The 17,287-nt window shown below is 36.4% G+C and overlaps 1 protein-coding gene across 1 annotated transcript in view; it reads right to left on the bottom strand.

The window, feature by feature from the left end:
• Window positions 1-17,287, bottom strand: part of NSMAF (neutral sphingomyelinase activation associated factor) — a 37,833-nt gene that overhangs the window by 3,467 nt on the left and 17,079 nt on the right. The window contains exons 7-27 of the mRNA XM_071737605.1: window positions 16,927-16,998; window positions 16,502-16,549; window positions 16,324-16,376; window positions 15,677-15,806; window positions 14,629-14,700; window positions 13,680-13,788; window positions 12,405-12,581; window positions 11,447-11,526; window positions 9,965-10,055; window positions 9,807-9,870; window positions 9,632-9,683; window positions 8,577-8,697; window positions 8,125-8,256; window positions 7,654-7,696; window positions 7,044-7,207; window positions 5,586-5,694; window positions 4,182-4,240; window positions 3,422-3,489; window positions 1,774-1,841; window positions 1,401-1,524; window positions 590-673 (exon numbers count right to left, since the gene is read on the bottom strand). Of these exons, the coding sequence (XP_071593706.1) occupies window positions 590-673; window positions 1,401-1,524; window positions 1,774-1,841; window positions 3,422-3,489; window positions 4,182-4,240; window positions 5,586-5,694; window positions 7,044-7,207; window positions 7,654-7,696; window positions 8,125-8,256; window positions 8,577-8,697; window positions 9,632-9,683; window positions 9,807-9,870; window positions 9,965-10,055; window positions 11,447-11,526; window positions 12,405-12,581; window positions 13,680-13,788; window positions 14,629-14,700; window positions 15,677-15,806; window positions 16,324-16,376; window positions 16,502-16,549; window positions 16,927-16,998 (1,920 nt within the window). The remainder of the gene's footprint in view (window positions 1-589; window positions 674-1,400; window positions 1,525-1,773; window positions 1,842-3,421; window positions 3,490-4,181; window positions 4,241-5,585; window positions 5,695-7,043; window positions 7,208-7,653; window positions 7,697-8,124; window positions 8,257-8,576; window positions 8,698-9,631; window positions 9,684-9,806; window positions 9,871-9,964; window positions 10,056-11,446; window positions 11,527-12,404; window positions 12,582-13,679; window positions 13,789-14,628; window positions 14,701-15,676; window positions 15,807-16,323; window positions 16,377-16,501; window positions 16,550-16,926; window positions 16,999-17,287) is intronic.

Here is a 17,287-nt window from a genome sequence, read left to right on the forward strand (position 1 = left end):
AAACACAATAATTCTACATGTACTAGATTAGCATTACAGGCTATAAATAAAAGTATGCAGTTACACATTTATGATGCACTGAATATGATGTGTTTACTTGTTTACAAAGAAATTCAGTATTATACTTTATAGCATAGTAAACAATGCAGATGAATTCTTTTTCATTTGCTTTCCTTTGGCAAAGAGACATTAAGAAGCTCTAATAATGAAAGTGCTCAAAAAATATTAATCTGTTTTCAAAAACAAGAAAACAAAAAACCCCACAGTACTCCCTGTCTGTCCTGGGATTTTTTGCCGAGCAAGAGAAATTAAGAGATCTCTAAATTAGATTAAGAAATCTCTACTGGTGCCTCAGTCTCCAGGAACGAACCTCTCAACCAGGGAAGCAGGAGACTGTAATGCAGGACACATCAGATAGAAAAAAAACCTAGACAAAATAATTAAGAAGTCCTACATACACACTTCCTGAGACAAAGTGCCCCCTCAGCCCCTAACCCAATCCTTGTGCTTTACCTCTAGATCTTGACTGATTTTAATGAGCAATTCATTGTCATATTCTGAGATACTACATCTCCCTCTGCATACTTACACTAACATCATGTTCTAACTCTGCAAGCAGTTCAAAGTGGTGTTTTTTATTGCTCAAGGTCTCTCCAGGAACACAGTGCCACACCTGCAACACAGATATTTAAGTTTGTTTGAGGAAGCATTAATATAACTCCAGGTGAGTTCCTTTAGTACTGAATCCTCACATTACAAGGAAGATTGCTTGTGTTAATTGTGGGCCTTGCCTACGTGGCAGAATACAGCAAAAGTAAATGGCACCTGAACTTGTTTACTCCAAGTAGATCCACATTTAAACATGACAATGCTGATTCCAGACAGCTTACAGAGGCCTGCCCATGCATGGGTGTATCACTGCACTGAATGAATACTTACCCAAAAGCTGTACACAGAAGGCACTGGGAAATTCTTCCTGGTCTCTAACGTCCAAATTATCTTTCTACCTAACCTGAACCAAGTTCCTGGTTCACTTAGCTAACGAGTATAAGCTACAAAAGTATTAAACATTTTAGAAGCCAATTCTGCTCAGCAAACAAAATCACCAGTCAAGGTCAAAAAACATTCCAGTTCCTCCAACAAACACTGCTTGCATCCAAAGCCCTCATGTTCAGACTATGTGAGAATGAATGAAATTTCTTTGAAGTAACACTTCAGCTTTGAAACAGAATTGAGATAAAGCTAAATGAAGAAGATATTCAAGAAATAAACACTGTGATAATGGCTAGGTCATTATTCTAGTACAACAGGTACATCCCTTCCAAAGCATTTGGATGCTTGAATATTGAAAAGTGCTAGCTATAAATAGTTATTGAAGTATAACAAACTCATATACAAACCTTCACAGTGGAATCCCAAGATGCTGAGTACAGACGGCCATCACGCCAACAGATCTTACTGACTGCATCATCATGTCCCATGAGAATGTCTTGCTGTCTTCCAAATGCTATTGAATAAAAATATCTAAAAGAAAAAGGTTATAAAAGCATTATGCATTCAGAAAACTTAAATGGTTTGTTTTTTTTTTTTCTAAACACATGAAAGTAACTTCATTTCTACAGTTTCTAGCAGAAATAAAAAAGAAAAAAAGAGATATAGATACTGCATTTTAACAATGAATTTTGTATCATTATCTAAAGCCATCAGGATAATGACATAATGATCAAGGCAGTCAATGTAATTCAAAAAAGCCAGTAGGAAGTAAATACACACATATGATTGTCCCATGAAGAACTTATGACAGTGGTATCTCCTGGTAAGATTAGACAAGATGACAAAGCCTGTAAGAAAAATAAAGAAAAAACCCCCAATCAAAACCATTTAATTCCTTATCCCAAATCAAACAGAAGTGTATTAATGTGATTTTGTAGAACAAGAAGCAGTTTAATCTTCTATACACAGAACATGCAGTTGTTATCTGTACACTGATCAAAAAAATCCTACAGGTTAGACACTGAACAGCAAGACTACTTAATCCTTGGTAAATATAAAAGTAGCACTTAAGTTCTGAAACACATGCAGAACTAATGGATTTTCTTTTTCAAATGCTGGTATTTCAAGGACATGGTATCCATTTCCTCACTAAGAAGAAACTGGGTCAGCTCTTCACTATGTAGGCTACTGCTAATTCTAGATTAAAACATCTAACAGAAACTAAAAATGAAGGCTTCCTTTGCTGACTTGGTCTCCATGACAGCTACTTACCAGCTAGGCTCTTTCAAACAATAAATGTAACTATCTAATTTCTACTATTCCCAAAAAGAAACATGCTTTACAGACAGCTGCTCAATTACTGGACTCAGCAAGGAAAAAGAAAATAAAAAGTATCAGCCCAGTGCTTCTACTAGATCATTACTGATGGTGTTTTAGATCTGTTCTAAAAAACCAGTAAGCTACAGGACTGTCATAAGACTACTGCTTCAAGCATTGCTGCAACAGAACAGCTCTAAAACTAGAGAGAAGAATAGAAAAACCAGCATACAAAGTCTCCTCATGGAAAACTGACTTCTGGCCTAGGATTCAGCAGAGAGCTCTCCTTTTACAGTGCCAAGAAGCAACATCCTTAAGTTTGACTTGGTTAAAGCATGAGGAATTGTTGTATCTAGATTCACCACCATGAATGTGCCATGGCAGGCTGCAGGCTCATGCTGCAGCTTACTTGGGGACCTGCTGGAGTATGATATGGCTGCTGTCTGGGCAACCCCTTCACCTTTATTTCCCCTAGAGATGAGGATACAGAGAAGGCTTACATGTTGTACTGTCCTGCCTCAATAAAGGACCCTAACCATGGCAGTTGGGAGTGCATCTTTATGAACCAGGTCTGGCCAGTGCTCTAGCACAGAAAATTAAATACACAATCTCTTTCCAAGTTCTGTTTCAGAAGAAGGGGGAAAATGTTGTTCAGACCTTGCTCATTAAGGAAGGATGGCTCAAATTCACCCTTCACAGATTCCACTCCCTGTACTTGGCTCTCCCCTGCCAGCTGACTCACAGCAATGCTGGATGTAAGGAGATGGGTGGAATTTAAGCTTTGTGATTCCAGTCTCAATGGCAGTTCAAGGTTGTTCAGGAAGACTCCTCCGCTCATTGCAGATTATCTACTGCAAGTCCTTCCCTGGATACCAGGACAACTCAGAATGAAACTCCCACAGAAGTGCAACAAGCATTTACTGCTGTTCTCATGTTTGCAGAATGCACTCTTGCTGGATGCCTGACAGTCTCAATTCACTCCACTAAATTATTCACACACAATACAATTGAGTAAGCAGAGGAAGACAGGAGGCATTGATGTATGCCGAGAGCCATTTCTGTGAGTAGCTTTCAGAAGATTCCCAATGATCTCATTTTGACAGCAACTTACCATGCTTGAAAAGGATACACTTCTCTGGATTGTTTTTGATTCTCTGGAAAACATCTTCAAAGTTGAATCTGGGGAAAATGGATAAAATGGAGATAAAAAGACTGTTTTATATTATAGAAGCTATTTTGCTCCCGTTTGAATATTCAAATAGCTTACTATGAAAAGTAGGTAGAGGTTTCTCATGCTCTTTGAGAAACCATATTCTGACTTGAGTCTGGAACTAGTCTGTTTTGCACCAGCTACAGATGGACTTCCCAGCACCCAACTCTAAGAGAACACAGGTATCTAAAGGGAGAAATTAACCACCTTCCCAAGCCTAGATATAGATACCATTGAAACACTTGAGTCAAAGTGATCTGAAACTTAAGAAATTCATGGACCTAAGCTATTTTATTACAGGGCACATTTAACTTAATTTCTGAAATAGGTAACTTGCAAAGGTGACAATCCATAAGCCAAACAGAAGTAGCTCTCACATATGAATACTGAAATTCCTTCAAACAGTAAGCTAGAACTGAGCATGAAGCAAAAAAACATAACCTTGCAATTGGCAGAAGATTAGGGCTGTTCCTCTTATCACTGTAAAAAAAACCCAGAACTTGGTGATTCCAGAAATGTCCCATATAATTTAGTCTTCATTTTGCTCTCAGTGGAAATAGTCACAGGGTTTAATCTTAACTACTTCAGAGTTTCATGCTATTTTGTTCACAAAAACAGTAATACTGCAAGTTCTAGTAAATACCTCTGCAATAACACTTACCCTGAGATGTAGTGAAAACAGAAGATCCCTTGCAAGTGACTGCTATTCCAGTAATTGCCCTGTTTAACACAAGCAAGCTTGTAGGTGATTTTGTAGTTTTGAAACTTAACCACCATACTGTATACTGACTAGAGCTGAAATTTGTTATTTGATCTCTGTAAAAGCTAAGACATTTACAGAGATTAGAAGTGCTAAAGTGGTGTTTTATATGCCTAGAGACAAAAATATACCTTGAGATATGTGAAACACCAGTACAGGTTCCCCATATTGTTCTGCAAGAACTTCATCCTTATCAAAATCGACATGTGAGAGTTTCACATTCAATCTTTCCAAATTGGAACTAGCTACAATAGGTCAGGAACCTGCCTATAAGCAGATAGTGAATACCTCAAGTGTCAGGAATCAGAACTTGCACATTTTTCTCCTCAGATTTGACACTGGCAAAATCACTACAGTCTAGAAATTTAGACATACAGCTTATGTCAGGGAGTTAGTTGTTGGGAATCACAGAACATTCTGCATAGCCAAAATTCAGTTATACAGACCTTCTATTTTTCTCTCAGTAGTCTTCAGGAAAAAAGAAAATGGAAAAAGAATCTGAAACTCGAGTCTGTTTTCAGAATGGGGATTTCCCTAACCCTAACAATCTGACAACAGAGACCCTTTCTCACTATAAATATTAATTTATTTTCTGGACAAGAGAATGTTTCTTTTTTAGACTGGGTTATAGTTACCAAGAAAGTAGTTGCACTCAAGGTAGTAAGACATCCTCCTATCCGTCCATCCACTAGGACAAGGGATTGTGCCAAAGAACAAATACTGTTCTTTAAAATAGAGTTGCTGCTGTCCATTATTAGGCATTTTCCAAGTTCACCTGAAGTACCCTTGCTGACTCATGGCTCCCTAGGATTCCATGAGAACAGTAGTTCAGTAACTGGATTAAGTAAAAACCTGTAACTGGAGACTTGGCATACTGCTCACACAGAAGTAGTGTAAGGTGTACAGCACCTGAACTTCAGTGGCTTAACTTTTAAAATCAAATGGAATGACAAAATTGTTAGGTCTTGTGGGGGAAGTCTTTACTTGGCTGCTGCTATCACAGCTTTAGAAAAGGGTAATCAATATCTGCTTCAGGTACTAAAATGATAATTAATTTGGCTTGAGGTCTGTATAAACCAAAGAAACAAACAACAAAAAAATCCTTTAATCTGACAAATACATTTGCTTGATTGTTAACATATACTCAAAGTCATCTTACGAAATCAAATCAATAAGCTGTCTCACAAAAAGTATTTAACTTAAACTCTAATTCATCATTCAGATTGACACAAAGCACCCCACCCCCCTCTATTCTGCAACTAAATGGAACAATTTTGGCTGTGAAAATAAAAGAATAGTACCTACTCTTTGTGAATTTTATATTTCTCCTCTAATTTTAGTTTGGCAATATTGTTCCAAGCAAGCGTTATACTTTCTTCTGTTAAATCTTCAAATGATTCTTCATTGGGAGAGACTGCAATAAAATGACACAAAGTTTCATCACAAACAATAGAAAAAAAGATAAATTATAAGTAACTAGGTAGCTGAAGTTGCAAAAAATAACATGAAAGTACAGAAATCACAACAAACACCCGGAATAGAAATTCTTGGCTAATGCAGATTGACAAGATCACTACCTTTCCAAATCTCTTCCCAAATGTGTAGGCTTACACAGTCAAAAATATAAATTCTTCTCCCCAAACCAGAGCTTTTAAACTGGAGACTTTACAGGATATACTTCAAAAGTAAAAAAATCCAACAAACCAAACCAGAAACAAAACCCAACAAAACCCAACTAAAAACTTTTCTTCAGTGATGTTTTGATGTTCCTCTGAGATGTCAAGAGCTTTGCAAATACAAAAGTGCCAGGAAAGGCATCTGCTGCTGCAATGCAGCATGTGCTATTATTTTTCTATTGCATTCTGTTAGGAATGTCACTATTTCATTTCACTGCACTGTTGCAAAAGTCAAGGGATTAAAAGTGCACCCACATTGACACAATTGCATGTCAGCTGCATGTTATCAATACAGCTTTCAAAGCCACTCTTGCCATTTGGATGCTACAGGTTGCCATGCTAAGCAGCCCTCATTTCCACTTCTCTGCTTAAAAATGAAAGCCATAAAAAAGGTAAAGGAACTGAAGACAACCAAATGAGAAAATCCATGTGATACCTGGGTTGAAGATTCATGTAGTAGACCACTATAGAGATGATGAGGACCACAGCATCTTACTTTCATAAAACTGATCTAAGTTCCACATAGAAGCCTGAGATGGCATTGCATGTTCTTTCCTTGAAGGAAGTTATTCAATCAACATTGTCCCCACAGTATGTAGGGAAACCAAAGTAACTCTTTTACAGATTTTCATTCAAGTCACGGAAGAGGAAAAAAATTCAGATGCTTAATTCAAGCTCTTAGGGTTTATTTAGACCAAGCTAATCCATTATCCCAAAGACATCCCTGTTCAGAAACTGAACAAATCTTTACATCATTTGGAATGCCTGCAGATATGATCACTGAAGTTGCTCTCATATCAGCTTGATTCTGAAGTGTCATGAAAGGCCAGGGATGAGAGCCATCCCACAGCTTCAAAAGCAGACTGAACAGCCCCAGAGGAGATGACTAGAAGAGAAGGCAAAAATGCACCTCTTTTTTTCAAATTTTAAACTGTTCTTGACAGTTTTTTGTTCCTTTAACAGTTAGTTTATGGGTTTATTTTGAGTTGACTTGTAGGAAAAACTGTCCAAGACAGTTGTTTAATGAGACCCTGTGAGAAAAACATACAGAATTTCTCAAAATCATAAATGTATGTTATACATTTACCTGGAGACTCAGTTATGGAAACACTGTGACTCAATGTCCGAGACAAGCTTTTCAGCTTCGGAATTATCCTTCGGGGATGAGGAATTGTAAACAACTGTTTTGGCGTCTGTCCAAACTCCAAGATTTGTGTCAGCAGAGCTACTTTTTCATTGGGGTCCATAATACTTTACAAAAACAAGATATTTAAGTAAGCCAAGTAGGCAAGTACCTTTATTTTTCCTCCCCTTCCCTGAAAGCATGGACCTGCATATGTAGTTACTGCACCACTGTAAGTCATGACAAATTCTTTCAGAAGTGTCTTACTACAGATGTGGTGGACATTCATATGACAGCTTCATTTTTTTTGTTCATGTACAATGACAGCATACTCAATTAGAAAAAAACAAACAAAAACCAACAGTAATTTCACAAAGCCAGGTGGAAGAAGTATGGAAGTAACAATTTTTAATGCATGCGAAAAAATTAATGTTTCTCTGCATATTTGGGACTACAAAATAGAAGAGCCACACTGTTGACATAAAGCACTTTTATAGCCAGCAGAGAACCTGAAGAGATACTGAGAAATTTAGCTAATTGTTTTAACAAAAAGACTCTGATTCTCTTTATTTACCTGTTTAAATCTACTCCTCCTTCGTAAGTTAATGGGTGAAACACTGGAAAAAAAATTTTGTACAACATTGATATACAAGTCTGATATATTTCTTTCATACCCATTATAAAAAATGTTCTGTTTTTACTAGACTTGGTTATTTTTATGCAAATAAGCTATTTCATCAGGCTAGGGAGTTTGAAATCTTGAATTTTAATCCTGTGTTTCTTACCTGAAAGAAATTTTGGATTTCTAAGAGACTCAACAAAAGTTTCAGAAGAAATCAGTCCTTTCATAACAGAAGGATGACTTATTTAGGCTTCATTAAATACCTGCCCATCCCTGACACCCCCCAATACAAAAACAAGCCCTAAAAATCACAATTGCATAATCAGGCATTACAGATACACTGTAATTTGCCATTTCTGCTTAACTAAAGCATCTTTATTTAATTTTTTTTTAAATTTATTTTTATGTAAAGTGTGTATTTACCATTGTGAGCTGCAACTGCTTCACTTCCTTTCTGTTTGTAGCCAAAGATTAAGTCAATCCATTCATGAAGATGTTCTGATACATACTGACTTTCTAAAGCCTCTTGGCTCTTCTGAAGAAAGTCATCAGGACCTAGCAAGAGAAAAGTTAATTAAAGAAGGTATCTTTAAGATATCCCAATACTGGAGACAGTATTGGTCTCCATCTCTGTCCCTCTTCTTTCTTGAAAAAGCAAATAAACAAGCAAACAAAAAAACTCATGACCCCAAAACTCCACACCAAGTCTCAAATTTGCTGTAAAAATGAAATGCAACAATTAATTATGCCAATGTTGTAAAGCAAAAATTCCTACAGAAGAAAACAGAATGGATATTTTTGAGAGAAGAACCACTATCCCAGGAGTCTAGATAATCTTGAATTATTCATAATGCAAGTAGTTTGACTACTATTACCTGATGCCCAAGGAGGAAGCTCTACATCTTCAACCATCTTTCCACCCTGCCTTTTTCCCAAGTCCAACTTCAAACTGTTCACTAGAAAACTAGAATCATTTTCATAAAATTCTGGAATCAACTGGAAGACAAGAAAAACTGAAAGTTATAAAACTTCATATGTCAAGCCCTAAAGTTGGGTAGCAGTTTTTTTACAGGCTTTCTTTGTCAGTAAAGAGGCACTGGAAGCTTGCTCCCACTATCTTTCCAACTACTTTTAAGCTTCTTGGCTCCCCATGAGGCAAATTTCTGAGCTAAATTTGGAGTGACATAAATATTTTTAACATATAATGTTAAATACTAAGAATATCTTCAGAACTCTAATTTGCATAGCTATGGTCTCATTTAATCAGTCAAGACAAAAATCTAGAATAAAACTACAATGATGACAAAAGTTTCAGAAGTCAGTTATTAAAAGACCATCACAGCTAACCAACCTTAATTCCATTACCATTAACTATAGATTTTTTTTATTTTAAAGAAGTATCACTATATTAAATTCCTTTATCAAAGAAACATTATTTAACAGTATCCATTATTTGACAATTAATCATTCTCAACATATTCTACAAGTTATGACTGCTATAAAGGCTCAAGAAACAAAGATAAAACTACTGTGGTTTAACCTCTCCAGATGCACTGTGGTCATACAGCCAAATCCTTATGAGACTTCAGCAGACAATACATAAAATTGAGTATTTTCAGCCTTAATCCACTCTGACAATTCCCACTTTTCAGTAACATATTAACAATGACACTTCTGTTACACTAAAAGCCAGAAGCCAGACACAGACAAACAACCATGGAGTTGCAGAGAATAAAGTTAAAAATGTTGAAGGATTAATGAAACAGCCAACAGCCTTGAAAGCCACCTTGCCAAATAAAACACAAACAACAAACCAAAAAACACCCAAACACACCCCACCCCAAAACTCTCAAATCAACAGAAAACATCTGAGAATGGAAAGCTTAGTACAGGTACCAAGAAGGACTTGAATAATTTTCCAGCCATTTACCTCTTTGAAATCTGTTGCACCATCCAAACAGTTTTTCCAGGTTTCTGCAAGACTAGATAACACACACTAATCACACATTCGTCAAAAAAAAAAATAATAATTTTTAAGGCTTTGCACTCCCTTGATGCATATTTTAAAACAAAACCAGCATAGTTATAAAGATGTGTAAACAAACCTGTTGAACATTCTGTCAGCATGATCAAACTTTCCATTCTGCAAACAGAGCATGTATTCTGGAGCTAGGGAGAGAGGAAAAAAATCATCAGCTTGTTCCACAGCTTGTCCTCACTGGAGGTAACCATCTGCTCAGAGAGCACATAAAAGCTGTCTTACCAACTCTAACAAGATAAAACAAAACATAACCCGGAGATGAATAATGGCTCCCATACATGAACTTAGGCTCTGGCATTTCCTCATAACGTGTCTGCAACATGTGAAGAAGAAAGAGATGTCTGTTTAAAATCAGCACTCCTGTTTTCCTTCAATATTGAACACATACACACTTCATTTTTTTTTTTTAAAGGCATAGATTAAGACCACCCTCACTTGTTTGTTTGTTTATTTGTTTTTTCTAACAATACAACAAACTCTAAGTTGTAATAACTGCACAGCTTGAATCTGATCGCTAAATAGTTAGGGAAAAAGAGTTGCTAATATTTACCATCAAGAATTACCAAGTTTTCAGGTTTTTTTCTTCTCTCACTTTCACACATGACTGCAGTGACTCAACTTCAAAAGACTGCAAACAAATACTTCCTTTTTGTGCTTTGTATGAAGTTGGAGTATGGAAGAACACACTCATTTAATTCAACCTGGAAGATTCCTTTCTGTCCAAAGATCCTAGGCTTCATCCCTAAAATCTATCATTATGTAAATAAGATTACTTGTACTGCAGTAACATGTACATGAGACTATTTGAGAAAACAGTCAGATCTTAGAAAGAAAACTTTATTTATCGTTACTGAAAATGTAATATTGATCATGTTCTTACCTTCCACATCCTTAGGAAGCTTTATGATTTTAAAATATTTAACTTTTTTGTCAATATAATACAGTTACTTTTTCTTTTTAATGCTTTATTAAGAACCAATAAAGGTTCCAAAACTTTAAATATAGTTATGTTCTGTACATGATTTTGGAATAATTAACTACTCTAGGAGATAATGATTTCATACAAAGCATTAGCAGCCAAGAAATTGAGGACCTTCTAATTCAAGTATGTGCTTGACTGCTTATGAAAAACAAACTTTAAAAACTGGAAAAAGTTTGTGCACAGTTATCTGCATGTGGAAATTTCAAGTTGGTGCTCTCATCTCCATGTGCCCAGGTTTCCTCCCTTTGAAGGGCTCTTCTTGAAAGTAAGCATTTTTCTGAAATGGAAACGCTTAAGTTTTCTACCACTTTTTCTTCTTTAGCTCATACATGTATTTTACATTATGCGTTTAAAACCACTGGTCTTGAAGTTTTGTATTTCCGTATGTGTTTACAGTATCTTAGTGCCTGCCATACAAATGCAGTTACATGGATTTGGGGATCTTATTTCAAAAGTGAAGTAAAACATTTAAAAACATACACATATGAAATGGTAGGAAGAGAGAGAAAACAGATTCAAATAATTTTAAACTAGTACTGATAAAAGCAATATGGATGAAATCAAGCTGAAAATAAATATGCTATGTTTATAGGTAAGCTTGCTTCTGACAAGGTTTATAGTTTAAAAGCTACATAATTCCCAAAACTTGCTTGACAAAGTTCTTTTTATTGCAAATACGTACAAGGCCCAAATGCAGCACATAAGAGCCAAGATATACATACCAATAGTCTATCCAGCCTTTCCTTATTCAGGGCACCAATTGGTTTACTAAGGTCACGGAATGTTTCAGGCTTTGTCAGATCTAAAAAAAAAAATCATAGTTAGACTATATGCATTCTACTTGACAGGAATGTACCCTAATCAGCAGTGAAAAACAAAAGAAAAAATTTCCCATACAGCAACAATACAAACAAAAACCACCACAGAACCCCTCCAGGATTTTTCTCTGCTGCCCAACTGCAAACGACTGAAGTCTTAATGGCTACTTGTCTTCTTCCTTCCAAGCAGACATAATGCCATACCTCTTGCTTAAGAGCCAGTAGTTACACAAATGTGACAGCTTTTGTAACTAACATCATCTAGTCAATACAGGTCCTGCTATCTGAAGCACAGAAGCAGTTGGTATTGCCTTCTTTCTGTTCATTAATTACTCTAAGTCCCACCTAAAAGTCAGATGGAGGCATTTTAGTGGGACTCAGTGTTCATCATTGGCTGATGAACACTGTAGGACTCCCCTACTCCACTCCTTGTAGAGAGACACAATCCTCAAAAGGACAAACTTTCAACACAAACTGCACTAAGACCCTTAATAAAATACAGGCACAAGCTTTGTTAGCCTCTTCTGCTCAAGTTGCAATGCTAAGAACTGGAAAAGAGCACCTGGATTCAACATATTTCAATGCACCTAACTTGCTCAGCTCTGTACTGCTCATTTTCCAAATGACCAGGCAGATAATTGGTACATAATCAATATGTGAAGAGTAAGTTATTTACCAGAAAAAGGTGAGGTGTTTTGTCCACTAAAGTCCAGAGGAGGGGTAAGTGCACAAGAAAACATCCAGTATCATTAATGCCAGGTGCACTTCGATGTACCATGAACTTTATGCAGGGTAAAAACCTTGCCCTGAAACATTTCAGGTTGGACATGATGCATTAAGACATCTTTTTGTATACACATACCCAAGACTGAACTAGAGTAGTCTGCTATGATCCAGGGAAATACAGGATACTGGGAGAGATCATTGCAGCTTCTATCAGCCAGATTGTTGAGATGAAGAAGATACTGGTAATTTGTTATATGTCCTCGCTGCCATTGCAACATATAACTTTCAGCTGTGTGTTCTGTTATATGATTTTCTAAAATAAAAGAAAACATTAAGAATGTTAAGGTTTGGTGTTCCACTTCCTCCAAAATATACTGTGATTAACATTATGGAAGGTATCATACTTTATACATTTTTAAAAGATGTGTTCAAACACGCCTAAATTGCATTAAAAAAAACCAAAAAACAAACAGACATGTAGAAAGAGTCCCGACAGCAAACACAGAAACAATGGATAGGAAATAACTTGAACATTTATGGAGGTGTAGAAAACTCTTTGCAGACCATGAACAGCTCACTTGGAAATCAGGCTGGGTCTATGATTTCAAATTTCTAGAAGCAGTTCTGCTAGAGTTAAGAAAAAAAAAAATATATTTTTGGTGGACAACTAAGGATACTGACTGACAAAGACTACTAGAAAGAAGTCCCATATGTATGTAAATAGGATTCAGTTTCAGAACCACGGAAACAGAGTGATGAGAGGAAAATAAAACTTTACCACCACTCAAAAAAGTCAGAATTGAGTACCTGAAGCCTCTGTTTGAAACATGAGGCAAAGGCTCAAGACATTTATCTGCACTACCCTCTACTTAACAGCTATAACACAAAGGTACGATGCTTATGTGCTATAACACAAAGTTATGCTCCAAAATGACCTTGATTTCATTCTGCCCTTCCATCCTAAAATTAAACTAAAGAGGCTTCTTTGTTACCTTTAGCTGAGTGGATCTTATTTTCCCCTTGCTTCAAAGATTAAGTGTTTCACATTTAGTTTTTTGTTGGTGTGTTGTTTGTCTTTTTAATTGTTTGTTTGTTTTCAGACTTATTTTTGATTGCTTGCCTTTTTTTTTTTTTTTTTTTTACATATGCATATTCAGTTGCACATCAAAAGCATCATTAAGGTGAAATTAGTTCTATCTCGGCTTTCACCTTTTGCTTTTCAAGTATAAAACCAGAATATATGTAACTTTGCAACATTCCTTCTGAACTTCACTTACTTCTATGAAAAATTTTTAGGATTAGTATTTCTTTTTTTTCTTCCCATTCTTCCCATAAATCTAGAGAACAAAACCCAGATAAATTTCGCCTCACAAGATACTACAGACTAAATAAATAAATAAAGAGTGCAAACCTATATATGTTGCAATAAGGAAATAGAGCTCATCTCTGTCTTGATAGTTGTAGAATTTCAAGTAGATGTCAGAACATAGATCATTTTCTGTGCAAAATACTTCAAGTCCCTTAGAAGTTAAAGGAGAGGAAAACATAAATGACAGCAATTACTGAAGAGCTACAATATTATTTTTTTATCAGAATATTCTGGTTACTAGTATCTAAAACTTAGGACTCTAAACTAGGCAACAGTTTTTCCCACAAAGTCTAACATTTTTCCCATTTCCAATCATAAAAGCATTCATTTTACACCCAAGTGAGCAAATGGCTTTGTAATTGTCCAAAGATTGGCTCTGTCTGGATTGGTTAAGCACAGGTAATACAATTTTTTGTGTTAAGTGAATGGAGTGAAGCAAAGAGCTAAACATCTACTTAGCTTAAACGTGTTTTGAGACAGAAATTTTGCTCAAGACTGAAATTTCAGTGTAAACACTGAAAACATGCAACTGAGGTTCCACTGCAGCACTCTTATCATCCCTCAGTCATGCCAGGCCCCATCACTCCACACTGGTCTTAATTTGAAACAGTGATCAAGCTCCCTCCATGAATCAATCCAGAAAGAAAATACACTGTGAAAAAGCAATTCATTCTGTCCCAAGATAGGTGTTTGAAATAAACAGAATGAATTGCTCCCTGGAGGTACTCCCTTCTCCCTTCCCCTACACTGTGTTTATGAAAGAAATTTCTCATCCCTGACAGGGTTCACTCTTCACATTTTCATCTTTTTGCCAACACTGGGAACTAAAACACTTTAAAAAGAGAAAGGATCTTTTGAGTGCTGTTTACTACTTAATCCAGAGTTTTCAAAACCATGTAGTTTTTTACCCAACAATGTATGCAGATTCAGCCAGTCATTTCAAGAAACAATATATATAGCAAGACACCAAAAAAACTCCATTTGATCTTACCAGTGGCATTAGCCCATGTCTTCTTTTATAGATGCGACGCACGTTTTGCAGCGTTATTTGTACTACTGGTTTCTGTGGGGAGTGAGGGAAGGCAAAGAAAAGATAGAGATATTTTATAAGGTATATATTCCTCTACATTAACTTCCCTGGTAAATCTGAAGCTTCTCTTGATTAGGCATACTAATAATATGAAAACAATATCCATCCATGTCATTTTACCAGTGGTGGTAAGCAGTTGTGTTAAAAAGAAGCAGCTTGGTCTTTGCTGTCATTATTTTTTTTTTTTCCGAGCAGGAAAGCAGTTCAAGAATATAATAAAGAATAGTATATTATCACCCGAGTCTGCCGCCAGCTGTAGCAATCATGCAAGAGAGGGTCAGAACAGAAGAACCCATATTAAAACCAATGAATCCATTGGGATGCTCGGCAAACTGCTTGCCAATGGTGCCATCTGGTGGGCCGAAATCGAATGGCGTTTTGCACGCTCAGCCGTGAAAAACATTTTCGTTGTCAGGACGTACTTTGCACCCTAGTGACCCTCTAAGACTGTAGCTGCAATTTCTGTGGCAAAGTTCTAAAGCAGTCTGTGGCATGCACACAGTTTTGCCTCTAGAGAAAGAAATGATCGGTTTAACAGAACACCTGTTTAAGATCTTTCAATGTAAACTAAAAGTACCTAAAGCTCTCACTTAGGTTGGAACAGCATCACAGAGTAATATAAATTTCTTAATCTTAAGTTAAACGTTACAAGAAATAGATCTTCAAATATTAATAGAGGATGAGCAAATAACACTTTGTGCTTTGGCAGCAAGGGGTCATCTTCAAAGCGAGTTAGCGCAGAACAAAGGCTCAGAAGCAAGAGATGCACCGAATGCCATGGAGCAGCACAGATCAAAGGAAAACTGAGCTTTGGATTGTAACTGAAAATGGAGTCTTGGAGATGTGCTGCTACATGTGCACTGAAGAGAAGTTACACAGAAAATGAAACCCGTCCACCAGAGGGGCAGCGTGCTCACATCTTATGCAAGACCAACTATGAGGCACTTACAGGGTATCCATTAAGAGGTTGGAAGTATAAGTTAGCATCAGTAACACACACATGCCCTGGATTAGTCACCAGTGGTGTCACCATTTCTGCTTTACATTCCATATGCAGCGTTTCAGAAATGCTTTGAAATCTACAAGTGAAGAAAGGGAGTAAGTTTACCTCCAGCTCTTTCTTAGGTAGAGCTACCCTTAAATTCTTTAAAAACGTTTTAGGCTAGATTGCAATCTTGGGACATCACAACTGGGACCTCATTTTAGACATGGGACCTCATTTTAGCCTCTTTTAGACATGAAGAAAGTTCTTCGTTGAGACCTTCAGTTTAACAGACAGTCCAGAAAGGAAACCTGCTATGTTCTGCACCAGTCTGGGCAGTAAGCCAGTTAATTTTTCTATACAGACCTTACTTTTTGCAACAAATTCACAAACAAACAAAACAGTTTGGAGCAAGACAAAAAAGTAACATGTTCATCTTCACAACACAGAATTTGCCATGCTTCATTTTGGGTGATTCAGAATACAACTAAGATAACTCTCGGAATTACAGAGCTTATGCTGCCCCAAAAAGCACCTACTAAGTACTGATGCAGCTGACTAAACAACCAACAAGCTGAAAATAATTTCCCAGTAGAAACTGATTAGAAAGATACCTGTTTTTATCAAATGAAGTTCTCGCCAAGCGTGACTGCAATATAGCAGTTATCTAACATGGGGGAGAAAAAAAGTTAATATAGTCTATGATTCAAGTGCAATTTGAACTTCATTATTAAACAGTAATATCAGAATTTCATTATTAAACTCTGATGTCAGAAATAATCAGATAATTACCATGGCAGCTTGATCTCCCATTTTATCTAGACAAGACGCCCTGTAAAGCTAAAGAACAATGAGCTTTAAGTGAAGTAGCACAGAGATCTCCCACGCAGCTCAGAACTCAATAGAAACCGGGAGGGCTTTAGCATTCTTGGTGACAGAATACTAAAAGAGCTATTATTTTTTCTTCTTAATGCAGGACATGTTTGTTCATTGCTACTGTCATGTTATTACTTTGTCTATGTACTACGACCCTACATGATAAAAGCTAATATGGGTATCTTAAAACAGATGTCAGAACTAACTGCTGTGTTCAAATGCTATATTTTAAAAATAGTTACTTCAAGAATTTCATTTTGAGAGTAAATATTTAATGAAAGCTCTCCATTAAATATAAAAAATTATGATGAATTGTGTAAAGATATCAAATAACCACATACCTGATGCAGAGTTTGCACAACATCTCCTAGTTTCCCAGGAACATCCAATTGGAATAAGTGTTCTGTTGTACCCTAAAACCACACGTGAATTTACTACAAAGACTTCCCTCTGGTAAGCTCTTTGAGAAGTATTTAGTCTGCTATTTAATACAATGCAACATAATAGCTTTGAAGTTAATAGAATAACATAATGCAAACATTAGTAAGAGCAGAACTTGCATCTTCTCTTTCTTTAGTATTAGGTAAGCAGATGTACATATAGAACTAAAAAATGACATGTTACATTTAAGCAACCACTGTGTATCTTTTTGACAAAAGATACCAGCCCATCAAATCTTCAGGCTATAGAAGTTACCATTCT

This window comes from Heliangelus exortis, chromosome 2, assembly GCF_036169615.1.
Source record: "Heliangelus exortis chromosome 2, bHelExo1.hap1, whole genome shotgun sequence".
In the NCBI taxonomy this organism is placed as follows: domain Eukaryota; kingdom Metazoa; phylum Chordata; class Aves; order Apodiformes; family Trochilidae; genus Heliangelus; species Heliangelus exortis.